The sequence below is a fragment of the Peromyscus californicus genome, unplaced genomic scaffold, assembly GCF_007827085.1.
Source record: "Peromyscus californicus insignis strain IS unplaced genomic scaffold, ASM782708v3 Scaffold_6__1_contigs__length_162567912, whole genome shotgun sequence".
Classification (NCBI taxonomy): Eukaryota; Metazoa; Chordata; class Mammalia; order Rodentia; family Cricetidae; genus Peromyscus; species Peromyscus californicus.
This window is the reverse complement of record NW_026294584.1, coordinates 77,549,320-77,576,830: the sequence shown is the minus strand read 5'-3', so window position 1 is coordinate 77,576,830 and position 27,511 is coordinate 77,549,320. Positions and strand designations below refer to the sequence as shown.

General features: G+C 40.6%; 1 protein-coding gene across 9 annotated transcripts in view; it reads right to left on the bottom strand.

Annotated features, from left to right (window-relative positions):
* Ccser1 (coiled-coil serine rich protein 1) overlaps nucleotides 1-27,511 on the bottom strand; it is a 1,140,231-nt gene that overhangs the window by 980,350 nt on the left and 132,370 nt on the right. For all 9 annotated transcript variants that reach the window (XM_052722111.1, XM_052722110.1, XM_052722112.1 and 6 more), the window contains 2 exons: nucleotides 19,120-20,469; nucleotides 17,392-17,573 (listed from right to left, as the gene is read on the bottom strand). In XM_052722111.1, the coding sequence (XP_052578071.1) occupies nucleotides 17,392-17,573; nucleotides 19,120-20,428 (1,491 nt within the window). In that variant the 5' untranslated portion in view covers nucleotides 20,429-20,469. The remainder of the gene's footprint in view (nucleotides 1-17,391; nucleotides 17,574-19,119; nucleotides 20,470-27,511) is intronic.

Here is a 27,511-nt window from a genome sequence, read left to right as displayed (position 1 = left end):
ATAAAGGTAAATGATTAAAAACAGCAAAGTCAGATTTGGAGACGATGTACTCAGTAAAGTGTTTATCGCATAATCATGAAGACTCTAGTTCAGATCCCCGGAACCCACATAAGAGAAGCCAGGCATGGCAACAGGCACCTGTTATCTCAGTACTGCAGCAGGAGAGGCAGAAAGAGTCTGGGGTGGTGATGGGGGGTGGGGGGACGCAGAACTGCTGTCAGTCAGTCTAGTCCAGTTGGAAAACTTCAGGTACAGTGAAGGACACTTTAGGTACAGTGAGACCTCGCCTCAAAAGCCAGAGGTAGAAAATGACTGATACTGACCTCTGTTATTCACTTCCATGGTTCACAATGTACACATATACCCATGAACACACAAGAAAATATATGCACAGAGGGACTACACACACATACAAACCCACAGTGCAAATCAAGAGCATTCTCTGTTTCTTCCTTTACAGTTCTTGGTACAAGAATGAAATCTATAATCAAGTTGAGGCAGGAGCAAGCTACTCCCGCTGCATCAAGGCTGGGCAAGGCCACCTAGCACGGGGACTAGGTTCTCAAAACCCAGCTCAAGTGGGAGGAAACAGGAGGAGAGGAGGGAGGAGATACTGAGATTGGGATGTAAAATAAATGAAAAAAATTAATTAATAAAAAATATTTAACATAAATAAATCTAGAATCATATTTTCTGGATTTCAAACCATGTCTCAACAAGTACAACATCAACATTTATGTCTTGGACACAGGTTGCTTATTATTGAGGGACTTTAAAAGTGTGAGCAATGCCACTAAATCTCATCAGCAGTAAATGCATACTATGACAGCAGAAGCACACAGTGCCATGGAAGAAAATCTGAGGTTAATAGGCTGCTGCTCAAGGCAGAGGTCCCATAGGAGGAGGTTCTGGGACATACTTGGAAATGAGCAGGAAGGGGCCAGAAGAGTTGGTGTGAGCTCCTGGTAGGGAAAGAGAAAACGGGCTAATATCCAGAGTGGAAGTGAATGTGATATACCTTTAAAATAATGAGAGGAAAGGGACTTCCAAGAGCAGAACATGAATATACGCATTACCCTTTATTTCAGAGTATGAAAGATTCATCCGTGCAATTTCAAATTCCACCGTCAACGGAATGTTAAAAGCTACTCACACCAGCTGCTTGTCTGTGTGAGTCTTACCACTTGTCACAAAGCAATATATTGCAGCAGACAGAATGCCAGGACAGATGAGGTCCCAGCCGCCTCCTAGGAATCCAGAGAAGAAAGATTTACAAAACTGTGACATGACGCTCTAGCTCAACGATTTTCAGTTGGGAAGTAAATAACATTTGTTTTATTGAACACTTAAATGGGCTCATCAATGTCACTTGAAGACATTTTTTTTTCAAATATTTGCTTCCATTACTAATATGGTAAAAGTTACTGATTCTAGCCTAAAAAAAAAAAATAAAAGCTATTTTCTATCTCAGTGTTTTTGAAATGTCAAGAGTCTTGAAAAAGTGGATAAAACCACCATATTAGCATATTTTTCATTATTAATTAATATCCATGCCCCTCAATTTCTTCATTTAGAAATTGTGAAGGAAAGTGTATAACTTATGGACTTTTTGAGAGGAAATTCTGAGAGCTGTGGCTATGTGCCTGTCAGATCGCCACTGAAGTACATTGCCCAGCCACTGGGCTGTCAGCTCACCACTGAATTCCTCAGATATCACTACTGTCCTCAGCCTCTGATGCCTTGAGTGGTGTGATCACAATCCCTTCCCAGTGCAGTCTAGAGACCTTGTCAGTGTGGAGGCATGCAGAACGCCCAACGAGAACAAATATGAAGAAGCATTCCATGTTGTGAGAGCACTGTAAGGTCAGCAGAAGCATCATCCTCACAGCATCAAGTGTCCAGTTTGTGGTTCAGCACAGTTCCGCTCCCTGCACCTGCTCACATGATCCATGAGGAGATGGGGACACTAGTATATTTGAAGAACCCAGAATCGACATTATGCCTTGCTCCATCTGGCACAAGCAGTGGTACTCACAGAGATGTTTTTATTGTGATGCTCATACAAGGTATCTTAATGTCAGATGAGGCAGGAGAACCTCCTCACTTTCCATGTAGACGGGCTTCTAGTAGGACAGGGCTCAAGGCCCCCAGGGTTCACTGTTTGGAATTGATAATGTTCAGCATAAAACCTTGAACAACTAAGAGAGTGATTGGTTTATCTAGTAAAATATAAAAGGCATGGCTCATGCACTAGCTGCTGGCTTGGCTTCTGGGAGGTCCGTAGATGCTCAAGGCTGCAAGCTGTCAAGGCTGACTGTCTGCTAACACCAGTGTCTGATGCAGTACTCCAAACCCCACAGGCTAACTTCCATTCAGCATTCATTCCCATGAGCGGGAATGAGCTCAGCTGCTGTCCCTTTACATGAAAAATTCCACAAATTTAATTTAATTTTCTATTTAATCTCCATAACTAATATGTGAAAAAGGTATTAAAATGGTTTTTTAATCTGCTTTATATTTAATTAGCACTGGTAAACATTTGCTAATTATTCATATTAAAATCAAGTGAATGGCTGCCCAGCAGTCCATAGGGAAAAAACATAGAACACCAGAAAAGACTACCCTGTATACATGGATGGCTCTGTGGGTTCTCTCTAGGTGATCAATGCATTGGAGAGGACATGGGTTTGTCATGTTTAGAATCTTGCTGCAATTCCAGTGGATTAAACTCAACAAGGAGAGATGACATGAATAGAGGAAAAACCTGCAAAGCCAGAATGGCTACTTTCAGAATGGTGGGGAAGATTCCTGGGAACACATGAAAGACAGAAATTTTTGAGGAAAGGTATTCCCAATAAATCCAGGAAAAAAATAGCCACAAACCAGAGGAGCCACCCTAAGAGAGGAAGCAACCAAGCTGCTTTACCCAGGGCATGGCAGTCTTCCCTTCACAAGTTCTGAGTGGTAATCCCATCTTCTCTTTATAAATGAGCAATAGAACCTTGGAACACATGAAATTATAACCCCATTTATGTATGTGCCAAGACCACCAAACATCAAAATCAGAATTCTTCTTTCAAACAAAAAAAGAAAGAAAGAAAACAGATTCCAGTCCAGAGATCTGGAGATTGAAGACAGTAATCATACCGTTAAATGCAGTGTTTTCTGACCCCATGTTCTACTTTTCCTCATTTTTCTGGTTCAGGTGTTGCCTTACTCCATGTAATGTGCGTAACACACCAGGCATGCTATGCTCACCTTCGTTCCAGGCAGGATCATACAAGAAGTCCGCCAGCTTTTGCTGTGGCCGAGTGCTCAAAGGCACTAACTACTGACAACATTTACAGTAAAGGCACAAGAAACCAGCCAGGTTACTTGCTTTGTAAATCTGTATTTTTACATATTGTATATTTTAGCAACCTTGTCATTATAATCAGAAATTATTATTTTCATAAAATGAGCACAAGTAAACTCTATTAAGTACTTCTACTCCAGGATGTAAATCTCGGACATCATTCCTCAAAGATTGGGACCACAATGATACAACATTTTGAATAATGACAAATCAGTCAGAAGTTTACTAAATGTTTTTGAAGCCTTCTATGAGGTGTTCCCATTTTCCTGTTTTAAAAAAAAGTAAAAAATAAAAAAATAAAAAAAACACATCATTTCAAATTAAGTCTAGGGAGAGAAGAAGAAACTACTTTTTTCTTCTGTATCTTCCAGTGGGAGAAAGAACCACTCAAACTATTAACACTGTTACTCTGCACTTTAATTTTCTGTTTGATATATGGAGAATCCTGGGGTTAGGATATTAAGAATATCATTATCATAAAGGGAGCTCATTAACCAAATCAATATCAATAAATAGATAAATCTAATAATGTTTTCTTGGACCTTTAACATATAATGGTCAGTTAAATGAATACATTCAATAACCAAAACAATCATTTGGTGACATTTTCCATAATCAAGGGAAGAATAAGAGTCGAAGGGAAGGAACACTACTTAAGCAATAGGCACAGCTAAAAGTTTGGGTCCATCTAAGCAATAGGAGGCAGACGATTGTAGTGAACATAACCATTTTAAGGGTAACAACCTCTTTAGTGAAAATTCTTCTTAAGAAGAGTTAGAAATATGATATACCATTTCCCATATCAAAACAGATCATGATGGCAGCCCAAGTGGTAGAACAAACCTGTAATCTCAGCATTGGAGAGGCAGAGGCAGGAGGATTGTAGCAAGCTCCAGGAGAATTTAGTCTTTACAGCACAATCCAGGCCAGACAGGGCTCCAAAGCAAGACCAGACTTGAAAATCCCAAAAGCAATTGGTAGATGACAATTATAGATAGAGAGATATAGTAAATACACACATATAATAATAAATAGATAGATAGATGATAGATCGATAGATAGATAGATAGATAGATAGATAGATAGATGATAGATAGATAGATAGATAGATAGATAGATAGATAGATAGATGGATAGATAGATAGATAGATGGTATATAGATGCTATGTAGCCCACAACACATGATATAGTCCTAGTAAATATTAACTTCTAAATTTCTCTGTTCTTGGCCATGAAGAAAATTATGGAATAAGTATTTGCTTTGAGCCAAGTTTTTTTTTTTTTTTGGAGAGAAGGGCAATGAACATGGCTGGAAAAATTTCTTATTAATAGGATATCAAATCCTTTAGATATAAGCCAATGAGGGTATAGCTGGGACATATAATAGATCTACTTTTAGCTCTTTAAGAATTCTGCACATTAAGCTGGGCGGTGGTGGCTCACGCCTTTGATCCCAGCACTCTAGAAGCAGAGGCAGGCAGATCTCTGTGAGTTCAAGGCCAGCCTGGTCTACCGAGCGAGTTCCAAGATAGGCTCCAAATCTACACAGAGAAACCCTATCTTGAAAAAAAAAAGAATTCTGCACATTGTTCTCTAAAGTGGCTTCATCAGAGAATGAGGGTTTCCTTTTCCACATCCTCACCAGCATTTGTTGTCAGTTGACTGGGGAAAGATGAAATCTCAAAGTTGTCTTAATTTGCATTTCCCATTTGTTGAGGATGCTGAACACCTTAAAGGTATTTCTTAGTCATTTTTATTCTATCTCTTGAGAATTCTCTGTTCAGATCTTAGCCCATATTTTAACTGTGTCATTTGCTTTCTTGATTCTTCATTTATTTGTGTGTTACAGATTTTGGCTATTTATCCTCTACTGGCTAAAAACTTTCTCCAACTTTTTGGGTCCCTCATGGCTTCATTGATTGTTTCCTTTGCTACACAGAAGCCTTTTACTTTTCATAGTTCCTGTTTGTCAGTTGTCTTTAATTTCTCAGTAAAAAGAGTTCTGTTCAGAAAGTGATTTCCTATACCTGTATCTCATAGAGTACTGTCTATGTTTTCCTATCAGTTTTAGCATTTTAACTTCCATAGTTGAAGTCTTTGATTCATTTGAAGCTTATTTTTGTGCAGAATTATAAATATGGATTTAATTTCCTACTTCTATGTTTGGACATCCTGTTTTCCCAGCATCATTTGTTGAAGATGCTCTCTTCCAGTCTGTATTTTTTAGTATCCTTGTAGCATATCAGGTGGCTATAGATTCATGCACTGTTTGTGTTTTCTAGTCTGGTCCCTTGTCCTCCATGTAGGCTTTTGTGCCTATATGGATAAACTGACCTAAATACACAGTTTGTTGAATGGTCTTTAAGCAAGCTCACCACTGTACTGATTGTCTTAACGAGTTAGGTAAATTATTGATTAATGTCCTTTCTACATTTGTATAATGCCATGTTTTAAATGTTATTTGTGTGTGTGTGTGTGTGTGTGTGTGTGTGTGTGTGTGTGTGTGTGTGTGGTGCATGTGTGTTTTGTGTGAGCAAGTGTGCCACAGTGCTTACATGAGATGAGAATAATTTCTGTGGAGGGGAGTGTATATGACCTAAATACATTTCATTCATGTATGTATGGAATTACAAAAGAATAAAGAAACTTAAAAAGAAAAACTTAAAGGAAAATCAGGAGTGAGCCCCCACAGACGTGTGTGTGTGTGTGTGTGTGTGTGTGTGTGTGTGTGTGTGTGTGTGTGTGTGTGTGTATTGCATATACAGGAACAATTGAATCTATTTAGTAGTGCTCTTATGCATATGTATGTAGGGATGACCACTTGGGATTGCATAGCTGATCAGTGGTTTGTTCCTTGAGAAAACTGATTCTTTCTTTCTCATCCACATTGATTGCTTGTATCTCTTTATACTTGTGGATGAGGCCATGTGACATTTCTCCCATCCACATTAGTATGTCAGCTGGTGTTATTACTGTTTAGGTGGACATAGTGCTGAGATTTTATTTATGAAACTTCCTTGTCATATCTAGAGTCTTCTATTTCACTGCAAGCATCTTGGTCCTCTGGCTCTTACCATTTTCCCCCCTCCATGATTTTCTTCTAGCCTTAGGCATAAGAGTTGCACTGTAGATGTACCAAGTGATGTTGAACAGCCCACCTTCACTTATTTCCTGCACATTGACCAGTTGTGTCTTTATGTAATAGTCTCCATATACTGCAAAAAGAAACATTTTGATGAGGGTGAGAGCTATATTTATCTGTGTTATGAGAATAGATATTTAGAAAATAGTTAAGAATTATATTGGTTTAGGAAAATGGCAGTGGAAAGTTCTCCTCTTGAGTCTATGATCTCTCTAGCAATTGGTTTTTGGCTAGGTTTATAGTACCAGGCATAAATCCTCCTATTGAGTGTATCTTAAGTCCAAATAGACAGCTGTTGTTTACCTCCAAGTTAAAAGCACCACTATTCTACCACTGGGGATCTTTTGCCAGGCTGGCCATTATTGTGGTGTGTAAGATTTACAGCTGAATAGGCTATTGATTACTCTTTTCCCTTGGCCTATTGCATAGCACCTCCCAATACTGAGAGCTAGTCCCCAGGCAGGAAGCTTCCAGGTCAGTTCCAGCTGGAATCTTCCAAGTCCTGTGTTCACAGTGTGTGGTATCTTCTGCAATAGGGTCAGGCTTTCAAATTCTGGGGAGCAAAACCTATATTCTTCAAAGAGTCTCTTGGACTACTATGTACAATGACTCAAAGTAAGATTTCTCATGCCTGGCACTAGGTTTTATTAGATGGTCTAAATCGCTTGAGATCATTATCACCCTACGTGACTTGGCATAATTCCATTTAAGTTGAAATTTAGAAAGGGTTCAAAAACAAAAAGCAAGAGGGGATTAAAGCATAAGATGCCTTCATATTCTTCATATTTATCTATTCATTTCCCAAAAGCTGTTTGAGATGAACGTTTGCAAAGAAGGATTGCAGTAATGATGATGCCTTGTGTTTTTCTAAAGTAAAACACAATTATTTAATATTTCTTTGAACACTCTCTGCCTACTTCAACCCCAGCTCACTGCAGAGAGCTGATTTGGACTCATCTGCAATGAGTCCACATGATTTGGACTCATCTACTCAGGCCTTTGCTCCACCTCAGTGGTAGTCAAAGGCTCCTTAAGAGCCCTTCTTTGATGCAGCTATTGGGATGATGACTATTTGATTCCTTACTTAAATCTGGGATGGTTAGAATCCAGAACCCAGTACTTCTTACCTGCTCTAGAATGGTGTCCTTGCAGGTAAGGAACTTCACCAATGTTTATAGAATGTAAGCATTCTAAACTTCTAACTCTTCCTCTTCTTCTTCCTCCCCTTCCTCCTCCTCGCCCTTCTTGCCATTCCATGAGCAAAGAGCCCCCTTCGCATTGGCCATGCTGTCAAACCCCTCAAGTACTGTTATTGCTCAGATGAGCACACAACCACCAAGGGTCTCAGCCTGGGATAAACTGAATCGACCTTCACTCCACCCAATAGCATTTTAATGTTGCCTCAGCATAGCTGCCGTTTTAATTTGGATGACTTTCCTTCTGTGCTTTTGTTGTTTGTTGGCTTTGGTTTTGGAATTTAAAATGTACAGTTTTAGTCAGTTGCTTCAGTAATACCAGTCTTCTTACTGAATAAGAATAGTATTCTATTTTAAAGCAAAAATATCCATAATAATGTAAAAATATATAATGTAAAAATCTTGGGGTAAAGCCAGAATGCCAAAATTGAAAAACTGCCTCATAGTGTATTACAAGAATAAAAAGCAACTCTTTTCAAATCATTGGTATGCGTCAAGTCCTCTTAGTTCCCAAAAGTTAACTAATAGTCTGCTCACTACAAGGAGAAAAGAGATGAAGATTCTAACATCTTGCATTTTCAGCCACATTGCACTGAATAAATAAATAAATAAATAAATAAATAAATAAATAAATAAATAAATAAATAGGTGGAAAGCAAACTATATCTTGACAACAATGGCTTAAGTTAACAGACTTGGCAGGCTTCCAGCAAGTTCTCTTCAAGAAACCACAGTCTCCCCTTCATGAAGCTTATGGGTACTCCAATGTCCTTTTGTTGAGCAGGAATTCCCAGAGAGACAAGCACTATGGGGCAGAGCGAGAGCACCGACAGCCCCTTTGTCTTTTCTAAATCTAATCCTAACATCACACTTCAGTCCTTTTTCATCAGCCTTTCACCAGCCACAGCAGCTACCCATGGCTGCTGGGTCAAGTGCACACTTTACTATCAGTGTACTCTGGCCCCCACACGACTCTGAGATACTTTCTATATAGTTTTATTATTATTATTAAAAAATAATAGACTGAGAAGGAGAAACTCACTGTGATTCATGAACCATAGCCAGGTGGCTGATTGCCCTTTCATTTAAATCTGTGTTCATGTAGCCACACTTCTTTGGAACATAAATCTACGGAGGGCAACAGCATGCTGAGACAGACCGCCTCATCTCACCCAGAGTCCAATGCATGCCATGAATTATCTGACAGCTGGTCACCCTCCACTTCAAATCTCATAAAGCTTAAATATTCAAGATAATATCCTCCTGGTGGAGTTATTCTCCCAGCAGAATGAAGAAAGAAATCGGAACATCAATGTAAACAGCGAGCTCTGGAAAGGGTTCCTTCGCAGTTTAGAAACTATAACCATCAATCAGACCAGTCCTCACAATAAAGACAAAGTTCAAAGTTAATTCTACATGGAAAGTAAGTGAGGTCATCTATAATAAATGTTATCTTAAGCATTAATTTTGTTTTTGAAGTCAGGTCCTGTGACAATTTCATACAGCCTTAACTTGAGATTTAACAGAAAATATTTTTAAATTAGTAGTTCATGTACTTTTGGGGTTTCATAAGTATTCACATAAATGCATAATTCTTAAACTTGGTTTCATCTAATAAAATGAAAAATACAAATTACTTTGCAAATGTCCAGAATGTATATATCTTAAGGGCTTTCCTACCAATTTAACAATAAAAATAAATTGTTAACTTGAGTAGGCTTTGAAGTTGTAAAATATAATAATATTCAAATATTAAGTATTGAAATCTTAGAGGTATTATTCAAATGATTTTTCTAAGCGATTTTAATGCAATCGATTTTGAAAAAAACTGAAATTTTGAGAGCTATCAAAATAAATCAAGTAAATGATATTTGAAATTATTTTTAAGAATTTTTTTTCTGTTGGGGCTGAGAAGAACTAACACAGTATCCTAAAAATACACACTTGAGACATGAGTTTGGCTCTTAAAACACTTACCTTCTTAAAAGGCAGTGCGTGCTTGTTTTTAATTCTAAGGTCAATGAACAGATCTAGGAAATACACAGTGTTGTTAGGAAGCAAGTGAGATGAGATGGAGTTTGCTGTCCTTCCCCCAAACACCCTGCCCAACTTGCTTACCAGGAACTGAAGTTACTTTTAACTGGAAAAAATTATTCTTCTTTTTTTTTTTCCAGGGGGATGGGAGAATAAATCTATTTTGATAATGTTTTTTGTTAGGAAAAATATGCCTTAGATTTTATTAAGCAATGTGACTTTATTCCAGACAAGTTTCACAAAGGGGACATCTGTAGATCCCCTTCCTTCCTTAGGCTGTGCTTTACAATCCCATTCAAGCTAGGCACCAGTTTGTCTTGGAGGAGTGTCAGCAGAGGCCAGTCCCGGGACACCAGAGGAGACAAAGCAGAGGCCACTGCAGGGCCTGTGCAGGCAGCCAGGGCTGTGGCTGCCAAGCTTCCTGGACAGTCAACACATGATTGAAGCCTGAAACTTTTGCCACTATCTGTCCTTTGCTTAACGTCTGCTGCTGTCAGCTGGGAAAAGGGAAGGCTGATGGGGATGCCAGCAGTGGTGGCAGAATGTATGGGTCTGCTCTGTGGCACTGGCTGGAATGTGGGTCCTATGTTAAAGGGTATAATTACTGACGCCCCTAATGTGACTTTGAACACACAGTGTGTGGGTAGATGGGGACAATTGAAGACTGAACTGTTGTGACAGCTGGCTAGAACATCTGTGTATAACATGACTATCAGAATAGTAATGTAGGTGGGAGAAGGGCAGAGAAGCCATTAGCTCTCAAGTTCAAGGTCATTGCTAAGTTCCAGCTTCCACCTATTACTACCTGAAGTCCTTTGAGCCTTGCTCTATTTGCAAAAAAAAAATGTCATATATTGATTCCAGTGCCTATCTGATACTGGAGTTCTGACACAGCAGCAATCTTCAGCCTTTGATAATCCATAAGTCACATGTAACTTCCCCTAAGTCTTAGATTTTCAGATGGGTCAGGTAAATGAAAAGACAACTCCAGAAGGCAGCAATAGACAGTAAACAGCTATGTCTGAAGAAGGAATCATCAAAGGAATTCGGAAGGACAGGGAGTGTGTGAACAAAGGAGAATTAATACTGAAAGAGAGGACAGGAGTACACAGATGGCCTCCTTGACAGTGTTAGATTATCAGAACTTAGGAAAAGATGAACATTGTAAAAAGACTAGGAAAACTGCCACAGTCCAGGACTCCAGTTCTCTACTGGGACCATTTGGGCAATGTCTGGAGATACTTTATCTGTTTTTTTTTCTTTTTGGAGGTTACTGGTATTCATGGATAAAGGTCAAAGACATTATTAAACATGCTGTAGCCAGGTGTGGATGTGCTCCCCCATAATTTCAGCATTCAGAAGGCTGAGGCAGGAGGATCAAAACCAACTACGGCTACCTCAGGCAACAAACACCAAAGAAAAGCCCCACAATGCATAAGATATGTCCTCTAAGAGGAATTACCCAGGAGAAAAAAGATCATGTCAAGGTTGACAAAATACAAAGAAGGCTGCAGCAGCTGAGAAACTTCAGAGCAGTGAAGAAGTGGTCCATCTGACCTACTCAGAGGCAAAGCAGATAGGCTGGAGCCCTGGCAGCAGGATACACAGAAATACACACTAGTCTGTTTTCTTAAAGGATGATGGTGTAGTGAGCAGTGATGGGAGATAAAGAAACTAAAAGGGAAACAAGAAAAAGAACTGATGGAGGATGGTTCCCTGTCCCGATGCAGATTATGACTAATGGAAAGATTTTTTGGAGAGGAAAGGTGATGGGTATGTTCCCAAGGTCCAGGAAAATGAAGGGTGATGGCCAGAGTTCAACACAGTGAAGGAAAGTTTGCATGAACAGAACATGTGGTGTGAACCATGTAAAGCTCACTCTTGCTACCCAAGCTGAACTGCTCAAGACCTACCTGACCTGTTATAGGCAGAAAGGATACAGTCTCCCTGCAGTGAAAAAAGGAAGATGCCCTGGCATGGGTTACCTACAAGACTTCTAGTGGCAGAATTCCTCACAGACAAACTAGCAAGCTATATTACCTCTCTAAGAAACTGTGTTGACCAGGCTGCCTGCACACTCAGAGTCCCCACTTGCCTCTTCCTTCTCGATGCTGGGATAGAAAGTATGTGCCTCTATACCTGGCTTTAGCCAGTTGTTATTGTGAGAATGTATCAAATTATCTAGAACTGCTCGTAAAAATGTTTACTTAGATAAATACTAGGACTACTAATGAAAAGCTGGAATCTGTAATATGACCCCCAATATAATGTCCACTTGCACTGTATGGAGTCCCAGAGGAAGCCGTTGCCCACTGAGAAGATATCTGCTCTGTGAAGAAGGTAACTGCACACATGCTGCAGCCCAAGCTAGATTCCACAGCCTGGTCTACGCTGCCCGTATCTTAACACCTAAACAGAGCTTACTGATGGGCCACTCTTAGCCTGATAGTTTCTTCTGTTTCTCACTGAAATGTAAGCTCATCCTTGAACAGTACTGAGAACAACTGGCTAATGCCAGGTTTGGAGGTGCACACCTTCAATTCAGGACTCAGGAGGCAGAGGCAGGTGGAACTCTGAGTTTGAAACCAGCCTGGTCAACATTAAGAGTTCCAGGCTAACTAGGGTTATACAATGTTGAGACTTTGTCTCAACAACAACAATAGAAAGAAAGAAAGTGACAGATAGACAGAGGCAGAGAGACACCCATGACAGACAGACAGACAGACAGAGAGAGCTAGAGCAAGAACAACTGAACTAGCTGCATATAGAAAGTATAATTTTGTAGTTAGTTGAGAATATATACAATGAAAAGTCTTTTTTAAAAAATTAAGGCTAAAAACTGGGCACTTGAGTTGTTTCAGAACTGATGTAAGACACTAAGAACAACAGATGCTGTAACAGAAGAGGCCAAAGCAGTCTGACACCAGAGTGAAAGGGTCCCTGGATTAACATAAAAATAGTAAAGTGACAGCAACCCAAACATGCCATTACACTGTCAGATTAAAACTGTTCATGCATGATTCATCTGTCAGTCATAGCTCCAGGCCTGACATGGCAAGTATGGTGGTTCATGAGTTAATCATAAATAATTTCTCCTATTTTAAAATTATGTACAAACAGAAAAATTAAATATTTTGCTTTTTATCAATTTGAGGCTCTTTTATGTTCGCTTTTGTTATTCGGCAGTAGTATATTTATAGGTTTAAGTCAGAATTTACCTTTCACATTAAAGCTATTGTGCTGTATTTAAATTTAAAGCAATAATAAAGTGATACAAAAATAACTTTATAATTGTTTAAAGAAAATGTTAAACCTTCGGATTGCAGTGACTATCTTAAGAATTTGACGTTATTTTAAGAAGCATCAACCCTGCTTTACCAAATGTGCATCTATTTAGACAGCCAGAAACTTGTAATGGATCCAGAATCCATCAACCCTCAATCTCACAAGCTGTGAAGCTGTGCCAGCCAATGACGCGGCTACACAAGACATATAGCGGTTTCAATCTCAGGAAAGGAAGTAAGAGATTTGACCAATTAAAAATAAAAACCACAGGACTAGAGAGGGGGCCCAGAGGTTAGGCACATGGATTGCTCTTGCAGAGGACCTGGGTTGGTTCCCAGCATCCACATAGCAGCTTATAACCACCAGTTCTAGGGGATCTGATGCCCTCTTTTGGCCTCTACAGGCACCAGGCACACATGTGGCACACATACATGCATTCAGACAAAACACTCATACCCATAAAAAATATCTGAAAAAGAAAAAAAATGTTTTTAAACATAAAAGCATAGCACCAGAAGTGAAAAACAAGGAGCCCCAGTCTTCTCATGTCTCCATTTAAAGGTCAGAACATTTCTGAAGACGTCCTGCCGTGCTGCCGACTGTTGTTTAAGTACAGTTTGTGGCCCCAGAGGACTCACATTAAAATTAAATAGCCACTATAGGTAATGAAAGGTGGGGCTGAGTGGGACTGTGAGACTGATAAGGGTTCTCCCCTCATGAGTGGATTCACGGACCAATGGTTTTTCTTGGCACTGGGTCTGTCTTAGATGCAATTTGGAAAGTTCTTTCATCCAATCGCTGTCTCATCTCCCATATGACACTCTTGGGATTCTGCCAGCAAGAAGGCCATGGGCCAGCTGAAAACATCAACCCTGGACCAGAACCATGCCCCAAATTTATCTCTCTCCTTACAACTTACATAGTCTACAGTGTTCTGTTGTTAACAACATAAACTGGACTGATGCAATAGAATCAGAGACAAGGTTCTTTTCTTTGTCTTTACTGTGCCCCTTAATATTCCTTTAATGACAGAGAAAATAGAAATGCATACAGATCCTAATGGGGTTTTTAATATGTACTGTTTAACCCTGTGGCTGTACGTTTTAGTAAGAATAATCGCAGAGGTAATGAACTAGCAGCTTGACCCATCCTTTGGTGAAGTGTATGATGAGCCAGGACAGAGCGGGCTCTGCAGATCTCTTACTCAAACTGACCATCCCACTATTTAACATATAGTGAGTTGTCATCTACAAGAACTCTAACTAATGGAGGCAGCTTCTAAATGAAAATGGCTCATTTCCCAAAGTTAATCAAAACAGAAAGCTTCTAAAGGGACTTAAACAGAAACCTGCAGGTGAGTCCTGATTTCCCACCAGCACAGAACTGAGAACATGTATTTCAAGCTACCAGCTTATGAAGGAAGAACCAACCAGAGAAGGCTGACCCTCGCCTTTGCTTCTTGGATATTGTGTTGTTGTGACCTGGGAGTGTGGGTGTGACCCTGGAAGTCTCCAGAAAGACTACAATCCCACGTGGATAATTCTGACAGAATAAGTCTTAATTCTGTGGCCTTCCCAATTGAGCTTGCAGCATCAACCACAGGCCTCACCTAATGGTGCAACATGGACAGTTGAGCATCTCTATAATAGTTTAAATGCCAAAAGGCGCCCACCCCTGTGACCATGGAGCCACATACTCAGGAGCTGTGTCTTGAACCGATTAGCATTATTAGAAAGGCATTTCTCCATCACACTCCATATTAGTTAATGCTAGAATCGCCTAAAATATTGCAGCACTTCTTCCTTTTGTTGTATATTAAAGATGTATTTTAAATGTAATCATCAAATAAAACAATGACTGAAGGATACAGTGAAATCATTGAGAACTTTCTGGTAAGTCACCTCTAAAACTTCAAAAGTGCTGGTTATTTATTTCAATAGTTATCTGAAAATTTAACCAGGTCATTGTAGCTTTATCAGATCCCTGCTCTAAGCCTAAAGAGTTCCACATAGCTCAGGCTCTGCAGATCTCTTACTCAAACTGACCTTCCCACCATTTTACATATAGTGAGTTGTCATCTACAAGAACTACAACTAAAATGGTGTTTTCCTGCCATCTAGTGTTGGTTTTCTAATACTGCGGAGACACGTGTTGACGATCTATGATCACAAAAGAATAAAATCCTTTTTTTTTTTTTTAACATAATCTCTTTATTGATTCTTTGGGAAATTCACATTATGCACCCTAATTCCACTCACCTGTCAGTCTCCCCATATTCTCCCCTCACCCTTGTAGCACCCCGTCAAAAGAAAAAAAAAGAAAGAAAGAAAAAATCAAACCAAAACAAAACCAAGCAAGCAATCAAACAAAAACAAGAACAAAATAAAACAAACAAACAAAAAAAAAACCCCTCTTCTTTGCTTCTCCATATTTCCTGCCTCTCCAGTACCTCTTCATTCATCCTGGTGTTTGGGAGCAGTGTGTCACTTAGTACACCCTTTTGTTCAAACAGCTTTACTAGCAAATGTTCATTGCAATGGGTCACTATCTGGTTCAAGGCCTCTGGTTGCTGGTAACCATAGTCACTAGATCCTCACTGAAACTCCTCTGGAATATCCAACAGCTCCCCTGCCCCCGAGTTATAGAGACCCTGCGGGTATCATTCCACAGGACCAGCCCCTTCACAAGCTACAGCAGGTCCTGGTCCTAGAGAAGGTAGATATTATGGTGGGCAGCCAACCTCAAGACCCAGCTGTGGGCCTGGGAGGTAGGAGGTGGCTAAACTGGTCAGACCAGGCCTCTGGGGCTAGCCAGCCTCAGGCGAGGGGGCGGAGCCAGCTCTTCTTTGTCCAGGCAATCAGGGTTGTTCTCCCTCACCTGTGGTGAGGGGTGGGGCTATCTCTCCCAAGTGCAGAGGCTAGCTCTCTTGCTTCAGTGTCCAGCAAGGCAGGGCCAGCTTTCCCAGGGCCATAGAAGGGCAGGGCCGGGCTCAGCATGGCCCTTGGATTTCATTACATATGGTTCCTATGGCACTCTGAGGTGACACAGGCCACAGACATGAACAAAGACTCCAGCTGCAGCTGGAACATGGATCCAGACATGGCCCTTAGAAGCAGCTTGGGTCCAGACCACATCCCGATTCCAGGTGGAAGTACTGGCCACTCATATCAGAATGACTGTGGTGGAGGCATGGCTCTGGGACACAAACAAGGCCACAGGTTGTGGCCCCAATCCCCCCCGGGTTCCTTGTGACCTTTAGTGGCAACATGGGTCTTGGACTTCAACAAAGACCACAGATCTTATATTTTAAAGTTCTAGATCTAACACATGGATGGGAGACAGTGGTTTGCTGACGTTATCGGGGAAATTTATTTAGAGTAAGTATGGGCAGAAAAAAAATTGCAGATATAAAATGTTTCAAGAGCCAACTCTTAAATCCACTGGATTGAAAAATTGTTTCCATAACAATACAGAAACAATGTTTCTCTATAAAGAAACAATACAGTTTTCAGAGAGGAAAATATTTTGTAACAATTTTAGCTTCAATCTCCAACAACGCATTTGTTGAAAAGCATCTTAAGCATGTTCTCTTGTTTAAAGTTCAACTGCAAAAAGGGTGCTGTAGTTTTAATACACGAGAGAGAAAAAGATGAGAAGTGGTACCTTCCCATGTGCAGGCACTCAGCTTCCTGAGTGTATATGGTCAAACGCAAACACACATGGTCAGTTTTGGTCCAATGGTACCAGGAGTCCTGTGGTTTCTTATCTCCCCAGGATTAAGGAAAGGCTCCTCACTGAGAAGTGATTACAACTTCTATCACCAAGCACCAAGATTTCCCTACAACCCCATGTAACCTTAGGATCTAAGCTTACCCAAAACGAGGTATCCACACCCCCACACAAGCCCTCAGCCTATAAGCAAGCTCAGCACTTACACTAAGAATATGTTATAGCTTCGAGTGGGAAGTTTGCAGCGTTTCCCACAGCTCCTGCACCTTGTTCACCCTGGGAGAGAAGACCCAGAGTGAAAGAAGCCACTGAGGGCCATAAGGCAACAACAGCAGAAGGTACCAAGTAGCGTGGTCAAGGAGTAGAAATGCATGCAAAACATGGCTTCTAAGGTGTCTCCATGGTCAGCATGGGTCTTGCTTTAAAACAGAAATGAAACAATTTTCCCCAAGACAAGGGAAGGTTGCTGCCTGGCACACTGTTACCTGTCCTGTCCCATGAGACTCTCAACTGAAAGTTTAGCCGTCTGATTGGCAACATTGATTATGGAACCGAATTTTCCATTCACTCTGTGTCCATTCTGCAAGAGGCATGAGCAGCCTTGAGCACAGAGCATTACTCATTATCTGCAGGCGGACAGACAGACTCACCAGACTGTTCATTTTGGAGGATGAGGACCCAGCTCTGTGCTTTCTTAAGCTACTGGCCTCTGCATGCCCTTCCTTCGGCTTTAAGACCATTCTGCCGCTCCCTGCTGTCCCTTCAGATGAAGACCGCAGCCGCTGCTCCATATATCTTCCTTCATGGTACGGACTGAGGCTGCTGGCAAGAACTTTTCCAAGACAAATAAAGAAAAATGCATATCAATACTTACAGGGAGTTTTTAATCAACGTACCATTTTAAGATAATGAAAAACTGTAGAATGATTTGAAAGTTCTCTACCTCAGAAAGATGTCTATGCTTATAGTAGCAGTTTGTTTAATCCCTTTTGAAGACTCTCAGCAGCCACATAAGCAAATTTATCTGTGTATCACATGTGCTATTCCATCACTCAGGCATCTGAGGCAAGAGGATTACTGCTAGTTCAAGACCAGTATGGGTTTCATGGGAGTTAAGGTCAGCCTTGGCTACCAAGTGACGCTGTCTCAAAAAGTATCAAATAAAAATATTTAGTCTTATGTCAGATATGCTCAAAACCAATTCCTGTGTTTAGACTACAAACTGTTTTTTGTTCTGAAGGAACCAGTTCAACAGTTGTCTTAATGATTTTTGATATGATTATGTGTCATTTGATTTATTTTTAATTTTACTTGATATTTTATGACATTCATATAATATAACATAAGAGTCTGAACTTTACCTCAAGCTAACCTCCACCTGGCTGTGCTACACAGTGGCTTGTTTCCAAGTCTGGAAAATCTGAAGCACAAGGAGCCAAACAGAGCTTGAGCCCATCCGTCATCTACTTCTACAACTCTGGGTGCACATCTTCCTTGCCCCCTACCCCCAGTCCTCTTGCTTAAGAAAGAGTTAACAATTATAAAAACAAGTGAGACCATTTTTAATTAATACTTATAAAGAGCACACATTATCTCTGGATACATAAGCATCATTTTCAGCATTGAGACAGTTACTGCTGGCAGCAGTGTTAATGACAGAGAAAATAATAAAATATAGCATGAAAAATAGGCAAGTGAGTGGGAGCATATTCAACAGTTCCTTTGAATATTTTCTGGAACCAAAGTGAAATAATTCACACACACACACACACACACACACACACACACACACACACACACACATACACACACACACAAACACTCCTATACACACTCATATGACAGTTGAGGTGAAGGTATTTAAAGTGACATAGCTAGTTAATGTTGAGGCAGGTTTTGAACTCAGCAGGCTTTCCAACTCCAAGGACTGTATTTTCATACCCTGCAATCCCTTCGTACTGACAGATACAATTTATTTCTATCAAAATGTGGATTCTAGTGAATAGATCTCTGTTAACATAGGAAACAGAATTCAAATAGCACACGTTTCCTTTATGAAAACTTGGACCGAAATGCCTGCATTTCACTAACCAGTAAGTAACAAAGCTATTGTAGTCACAGTCCGAGTAGAGTTGCCTTCCTTCTACCTTCCTCTCAGGTCAGAATAACATAAACAATACAGCGAAGGAAAATGAGTGTCACAGACTTGTGTCTCCATCGTAACAGAGAAATCTAAAACCAGTCAAAAGCAAGCATTTAACAGAAATTATAAATGCAAAGGAAATGTGCCTCCACTCAAGATATGGAGTAAAAATAATTGATCAAATAAAAATGAAAATTAATTTCCATCATTTTTTGCACGAGGAAAATCTGCATACCTTTGACAGCACTTCCTTCATATCCGTAAGATGCTTTGTTACGAACACGAGGATCCCCGGATGAAGGGATTACCCTTGAATCTGAAACAGGGTGGACCCCTTTAATGCGTTCAGCCAGAGCCTTGTTCTGGTCATAGGAGCCCAGTGTCCTGGGTGAGCTGGTCCTCCGCATTGGTTCGGAGGGTTCCTCTTCTCTTTGATGAGCAGCTGGTGGGTGGGTCTCTGGGTCACTCACATTCCAAACAGGGGGTCCAGCACTTTGCAGTAATACTTCCCTCTGGTCAGCAGCAGCAGTCTCTGGTAAAGAATGCAGTTCGGTGCCACACCGACCATCCAACCTGTACCTCCCAGGAGACATCATCATACAGGGTACAGTCCCCACAAATTCCATCGTCTTTGTGCCAGCAGTGAGACTGGGGTTGGGCTGAGAGGTAGCATCATTGTGACCAAAGTTGTCGCAGTGCGAAGCCATGCTTCCACTTTTAGGAAAGGCATCTGCCTCCGACAGAGAGTCTTCAGTCAAGGCCAAGAATTCTGAAGGGGTCTGTGCTGTGGTCAGGTCAGTGGAAAGCAGAGGCGACTGTAAGGAACTTCCTGCGTGCTCTGTTACATCGGCAGAGCAAGATGGGGAAGGTCTTCCTAAGGTGGGTTCCCGCTCCTGGTACTGTGCGACAGCCAGCGAGAACTCAGGCTGCTGTACCAGTGACTTGGATTGGCTCTGTGGAATCGACTTGGAAAATTTAGAGTGAGATGAAAAGGATTTGGGGAGCAGCTTCTTGGTTGATTGTTTTAGAGAACGGCGAGTTTGTTCTTCTGTGAATCCAGAATCATCCCCTTCACTTCTGCCAGAACTTAGACAATTTATAAAGACATTCTTATTAGCTGGGGGTTCCTTTTCCCTTTCAAAATCTTCGGTCAAAGATCTTGTGATCTTCTTACTTCGTGAAGTACTAAAGCCCACAGAATGTCTTCCCCTGGTTTTGACTTGCTCCTCCAAACTTAGTTTCTGCATGTTGCTGTGACTGGGTTGAGCACCATTGGAAATACTAAGGTTCTGGTCGACGGGTTCTGGCTTGGGTTCACTCCCCTTCTTGTAGTGGAAGCTGATGGAGGCAGCCCGGAATATGCTCCTGCGTTTCCCCACGCTCCCTGAGCTGGAGTTAGTGCTGGAAGGGGAGGAGCTGTGGACCCCAGCTGTGTTACCGGAAGAGGGCGAAGAAGGGAGAGAGTCATGTCTTCTGCTAATACTTTTCCTGAATATTGGCAACCGGGAGACCAGGGTACATCTCCTTGATCCTGAGTCCCCCATTGGGACCCCGAGGCTTACGCTGCGATAGCCAATTTAGCAGCCTGGGAAAAGGTAAAAACAAAGGAAGCAAGTCAACAGAATTCAACCCTGACCAGGACCCAGTTAAGCAAAATACAGCTTTTCAAGACAAAGAACAAAATTTGGTTTATACTACGATAATAGTATGCCAAAATTCAGGATTTAAGAGAACAGAAAAATCACCGACAAATTAGTATCAAAATCTTACTATGAGTCAAAAAATGTCAAGATTATCACACATACTTAGTCCACTAAAAAGAATGCTAGGTTGGGAAACACAAGACCATTATTTAAGATCTGGACAGTCTGCTTTTAAATTCTGGGACATTATTAAATCTGAACTTTTTTTGCTTAAACACAGCCATGTTTAGTACCATGTGGCTCAACAAATGATCTATGCAGCTTACCAGAAACACAGACCAGACAGTGGCAAGCCAGGCACTGAGATCTGCACCCACGAAAAAACCAACTGGAGCAAATTCTTATCCACTGTGTCTGTCATGGGCACCTTGGGGAAAATCTGATTGCTGACAACAGAAACTCATCACCTAAGATACAAAGAGTTACAGACTAGCAAGATGAGGGAGGTAGACAATGAGCTAAAGGAAAGACTTGATGCAAAGCTCAGGGGGTCACTAATCGTGAGAGTAGCAACAATGAGCCAATCAGAAACACAGGACCCTGGTGACCATATTCATGTTGGTGCACCTGGGTGTCAGTGATGAACAAGGTGGAGGAGGGGGTGGGTTGAAAGGTGACTGTTCTCATCCTTTTTGATGCACAAAGGATTTCTCAGAGATGATCTCTTTTTGTTAGAACTCTAGAAGTAAGTAGTAATGTTATGGACATTTCATAGTCCAAGGAAAGGGAACTCAATATAATGTCACCCGCTAATGAAGCAAAACCAGAATAAGAAACCAAGCCTTCTTTACCCTAAAGGCTGGCTTGTGATCAGTACAGCATACAGGAAGCTCTGAATTCTCCAGAGGGAAGAGCAGAGCACTGCTGACATGCTCCCACTGCAGAGACTGCTGTTCAGTCAGTCTCATTTCAACTCACACATTCAATCTTTCTGTTCTGTTTCTGGTATTGCCGTTTATAACAGACTTTCATGAGATAGCATAGTTGGCTCCTGTTTTGGTTTGATAAAAAAAAAAAAGTCTCACTTAATTAATCTATTTCTGATTGCCTTGTCTTGTGATGCTGGGTCGGAACCCCAGTGAGCTGAATAGACACATGCAAGCCTTCTTTCTTTCTCTGCTCTTGATGGCAGCATGTCTAAGAGTAGGAACTACTTCAGGTTCCAAATTTGACTTCTCGATAGTGATGGACTGTAACCTGGATTTGTGCACTAAAAGCAAACCCATTTCCCACTAGGTTGTCTCATTTTTTGTTGTTGTTGTCCAAATATTTTATCGCAGCAACAGAAATAAATCTAAAATGTTTACAAAGTCGTGGGGTTTTATGTCTTTTTCATGTGTCCTTCATTTTTTGTTAAACCCTTCTTATCCTATCCTCCATTACTCCCACACCAATGCTTAAAACCTTTGTGAGCATTTTAGCTTACAAAATTCCCCTTTCTACATTCACACTTGTTCTAATACCTACTTCCCCGTAAGTCCTTTGCTCCTCCCCCTGTCATGAGCCCTTTCTAGCTTCCTGCCCTCTATGGACACTCCATATCAAACGCATGAGTCTAAAATTTCAATACTAACATGAACATATGACAGAGAACATGCAGTATTTATCTTTCTGGGCTTACGTTATTGCACTCAGTATTGTTCAATCCCATCCATTTCCCTGCAGATCTCATGATTACATTTTCCTTCACAGCTGACTGAAACTCCATTTTGCATATATATGACATTTTCATGGTACACAGGCTGCTGCCACTGCTACTGGTTGCCTACCATAACTAGACGATGTGACCCTAATGCTGAAAACACCACACACTTTGACTGCAGGACATAAAGAAATCAAATGAGAACTGACCTGGAAACTTCCTCCCTGCTGACTACCAAAAGGTACAGTGCATGCCACTGGGGGGGAAAAGTAATCAATGTTCTTCCCCAGTTGTAGACCCAAGATGCTACAGTACTGGCCAGCCAGGCAAGATGTGCTCACCGGTTCAATAGCAATGTGCATGTTAGGAAAGGAACCAGCTACTTCCTGATTGGATTTGAGGTCTGCTACATAGGGGTAACTCAGAGCTAGTTCAGTAAATCTGGTCAGAAGCACATGGCTAAGGAGATCATGGGCCCTAGAGTGGAACTGATCAGTTTTGCTAAATGAGTATCTTATAGTTGGGGCCAAAATATTATCATTATTGACATACGTATGTATCGATATATTTCTTGGCCTTTTCTCTAGCATTTCTTGTTTCAGCACTCAGCTGAAGGAGTAACTCAATTCTAGATCTCCTTAGCAAGTATTTGAAAGATTTACATGTGGAAATTTTTTCAGAAAATCTTTTATAGTAAGTAACCTTCTCTTAAATACTTAATACAAACAGTTGAGACCCCAACCAGGCAAGTGTGGAGCACATAGGCTACTACTCATGTTGGTTTGTCAAGTGGAAGTCTGTCCTTGAGTAGATATAAAAATCTATTAAACAGAGAAGATTCTTTAAACTTCACTTTATTGTACATGAAGTCTTATTTCCAACTGGAAGGAACAAATGGCAGAAAGATAAAATACCTGTAGCTCAGATTTCCCATAGTCCTGAGAAAAGCTCTGTGGGGCCTGGCAGCTATCTAAACCTCCAGATCCACCTTCTACTGCACATCACTCTTTTCTGTTTCTACCTTCATCCTTTGAACAGACAAGACTGTATCTGCTTGCTTAGCTACTCCATTAATTAAGAAGTACCTAACATAGAATGGATTTTCAGTGGGTAGTTTTCCTTTGAACACATCAATATTTCAAAAATAGATAAACATATCAAGCTGTATACCTTTCAGAAGCTTATCAGAAGCCTTTCAAGTTATGAAAAATAGTGTATCTGAAAACTGTGTTTACCTGAGACATGTACACGATAATGACATAATGTTGGACAAATTGACTAAAACATGGTCTTGTCACTGTTGGAAGGCATTGCTGGCTCCTTGAGACTTCAGTCTCATGGCCTGGCAGCTTTTCCCAAAAGCTCAGCAACATGGAAACTCCCTCCCTCCCCAGCGAAACTTCTGCTCTCTACCTGCCCTTATCTGGAGAATGACCCTGGGCCTGGAGGACTGACCTTATCTGAATGCTGCCTCTAAGCCAGATGCCTGATTTATCTTTAGCTTGACCCTCGGGAGAGATTCCTGTTAGAAGGCTACCTTGCTGCACATATGATAACTAAGACTTGTGCTAGGAGCCTTATGATAGGACCATGCCACATAATGCAAATTAGGGTTTGTCCCCAGGCTCTCCAATCCTATATATTCCTTATACTCTGGAATAAAGCTGCACTGATTCACAGATGTCTGTGTCCCAGAGGGCTGTTTCAGTGGTACCCACAGTCATTCTAACTGTGATCCCCCCTTCTGCTCCCACCACCCTCATGGACCAATGCAGCCAATAATCATGAGGAGGAAGCAGAGCTAGACATCACATCACTCTCATTATACACAAGAGATGTGTTGCAAGACTGACACAGTATTCTCATTCCTCTTTCCTGTGTTATAATCATAAATGTAACCTTTTAATTCTTCAATGAAACTTTTTATGCACTTTGAAATAAGAGAAACCTTTTCTCCATTACTTTGTTTCATTGTATGTGGGGGTAGGGTGAGGGCTGATATGCACATACCATAGCATACATGGAGGTCAGAAAACAACTTTGAGGAGTTCATTCCCTCCTTCTAGTGTGGGTTTTAGGAACTGAACTCAGGTTGTCAGGTTTTTGTGGGAAGTGATTTTTTACTCTGAGCCATCTCACGGGTCCTCTTTTCTCAAATATTATCTAATCTTTCTTAACCAAAAAGTTACTAAAAATGGATAGATTGAAGCCTATTGTGCAGGGGCTTCAACTACCATAAGAATTATTTATTTTCGATAAAACGAAACTTATTACATACATTAAAAACACACCTTCCTGCAGATGCAATTGACAATAAAAAAAATCTGTGACCTCCAAGGCAAGCCCTGTGTATCATCAGTAGCATGAACTAAAACAATAGTAATGAACATTTCACAGAGGCTGGAGATATGACTCAGTAGTTAAGCCAGCTCACCACTCTTGGAGAGAATCCAGGTTCAGTCCCCAGCACCCACATCAGCCCACAGTCGCCTGTAGCTCCAGTTCTGAGGGATCTGACACACTTTTCTGGCCTTCAGTACTTTCACATGTGATATACATACACAGAAACCTACACAAATGCATACAAACTAATAAAAATAAATAAATCTTTAAAAATAAATTATTTCATAGGCACTTCGCTAGTGATGAGGTGACACCACATCGAAATTTGTAGACTTCCTGCCACAGGGCCCATATTCAGCCTCCAGTGTTGTGATGCTGGGCTATATTCAAACAAATGATACTTGGGGCATGCAATACATGACATGAAAGCAAGTGATACAAGGGGTCTGCAATACATAAGTCGATATGAAAAGTCACTCATCAAAATCTGTCCTTCTAAATGAACTTAATGTACAAGGTGAATCAATACTTTCACATTTTATTACCAACTTCCCCTAAGTTGCATTTTATTTGAACTTGAAGACTGTTTTTTCCCTCTTCCAGGAACAGTGCTTAGAGGCATTCAGAACAGTCCAGCATTTGACATACCATCATAGGCTTTCCTGTAATACAGTCTCTAATAAAACTAGGCTGTCTCCAACCCCTGGCAACAAGATTGTTTACCTTATACCAGGAAGGTTGGGAAAGCACCTAAATCTGCATGTGGTGTGTGCCCAGGCGGAGTTTGAGGGGTTTGTGCTGTGAGCCCTAAAGTCCTTAAGAGATTGTCTAAGACAAAGAAGCATGTCAGCAGGGCTTATGGTGGTTTTATGTGTGCCAAGTATATCTGTGACAGGATTAAACAGGCAGTTTTTATGGCAAAGCAGAAAGTTGTTGTAAAAGTGTTTAAGGCACAAGCAGAGAGTCAGAAAGTAAAACAAATATGCAGCCTTTTTAAGTAATAAAAAAAACATTTTTTTCATTCAATCTATTATTCAAATCATTAGTTGAGGCTTTTGTGAGGAAAGCAGTGAAAGTTAAATCTGATCCCAGCCCTACTCTTTCTGAGAAGAGTTTTCAGAAAATAACCACAGACAGACAACATGACCGCTCTCAAAAGAAGTCTACTCTACCTGGGAAAACATGAGAAAGAAAACCCAGAGACACAAATCCTGTACAGATAACACTTCTCAACTTTGAGTCATGCAAGAAGAAATCATATGTAACAATATCAAAGCACGCAGTTTGAGGAAATTTCCCAGCAACCTTATCTAATTATGCTAACTCAATAGGACCATCTGAGTTAAGTGTAGGGCTTTGCTGGAAACATCTGCTCTAGACAAGACCTGCTGTTTACACAGCAACATTCCTGGACTTTAACCATCATGTCACTTTTCTGTGAAGGCACATTAAGAAATGCTTCATTTAATCTCTTAAGTGAATAGGAAAATAACGGAGGTATTTTGAACATATTAACCATTACAACAACACAGACAACCACCACTTCTGTCAGTAGAATCAGGGAAGACACCAAGGGATGATTGATATGGACCAAATGTCTCATCACTCACAGAGAGAGTGAGATTATTCATCTAGGAATGTTCAGGTCAGAAATCATATCGCTGAAATTAAGTACTTAATTAATAAATTATTAAATTGTATATAACCAGTCATTGTGAATACATTATGTTATTCCTCAATAAGAGCATAATACAAACATTATTGCATGCATAAGAGGGAGCTGCTTCTTAAAATGATTTCAGCACAGGGATAGCTATGCAAGTAAAGTCAGACTGCTCAATTAGACTTGTATAAAACAATCCTACAGTCAAGGAGAAAGAACAGAACAAAACTAACATAATAAAAAGGGAGAATACACTTCAAAGCAATGGTTCTGTTAGGACTCTGCAAAACAGAGGAGATTCTCATCTGAACTGCTAGGACGTATTTAGATACATATTTAGAAAGAATAAGATTGACACCACCATCATATGTGATCATAGCTCTTGGTTGTCTTCAAAGACAATAAAAATAGAAGACAAAGAAAAAAAATGAGTTTGCCCAGAGACTGGTTAACTGTGAAAGCAATAAGAAATGTAAAAACCTTTGTGTGTGTGTGTGTGTGTGTGTGTGTGTGTGTGTGTGTGTGTGTGTGTGCAAGGCTTAAACACAAAACAAGAATACATAATATTTAAAGCTTGTATAGTTTACGTTTGGAGATTTAGACAGCGGATATACAGCTGGGGAAAGTGCTAATGGATGAAAGAATACTGCGTGTGAACTCAGGCCTGCATTTGGAATTTCTGTGATCAAACACGACATAAATAACCTCCTTACTCCTCCCAGAGTCTAACACTCTCCATGGAGATAAGAGGATCTGCTGTCTGAAGGAACTGTTATGTGGAGTATGAAAAGAAAAAAAAAAGGGGAAGGGTAAGAGAGGAGGAGGGGGGAGAGAGAAGGGAAGGAGGAGAATAGGAACTCAGCAAAGCTGCAGACCCTCATGGGCAGTTAGCACACTCATGCTCAAGGGATGACTCTCCTTCAATCTGTGACTTCCCCAAGTCCTTTCACCTAGACATTCTCAACCAGTTCACGTCTGTTTGAGACCTAACATCTGCTGACCTGACCCCAGTCACCACAGAAAGTGTATCATAGGCTGAGACACTCAAGGGCCATTGGGGCTTAGGTTAGTCTGGCTATCCATTGTCACTAAATCAATCATGATATAAGCAACATGGCAAACATTATTTGACTTACATTTACAGAAACAGGCCATCCTTTATCCAAATGCTTGGGGCCAATAATGTAAACAATTTCAGATTTTGAAATAAGTACAAAGATATAAGGAATATGTCAGGGATGGTACATGAGGACTAAAGGTAAATTTTATCTTCTAC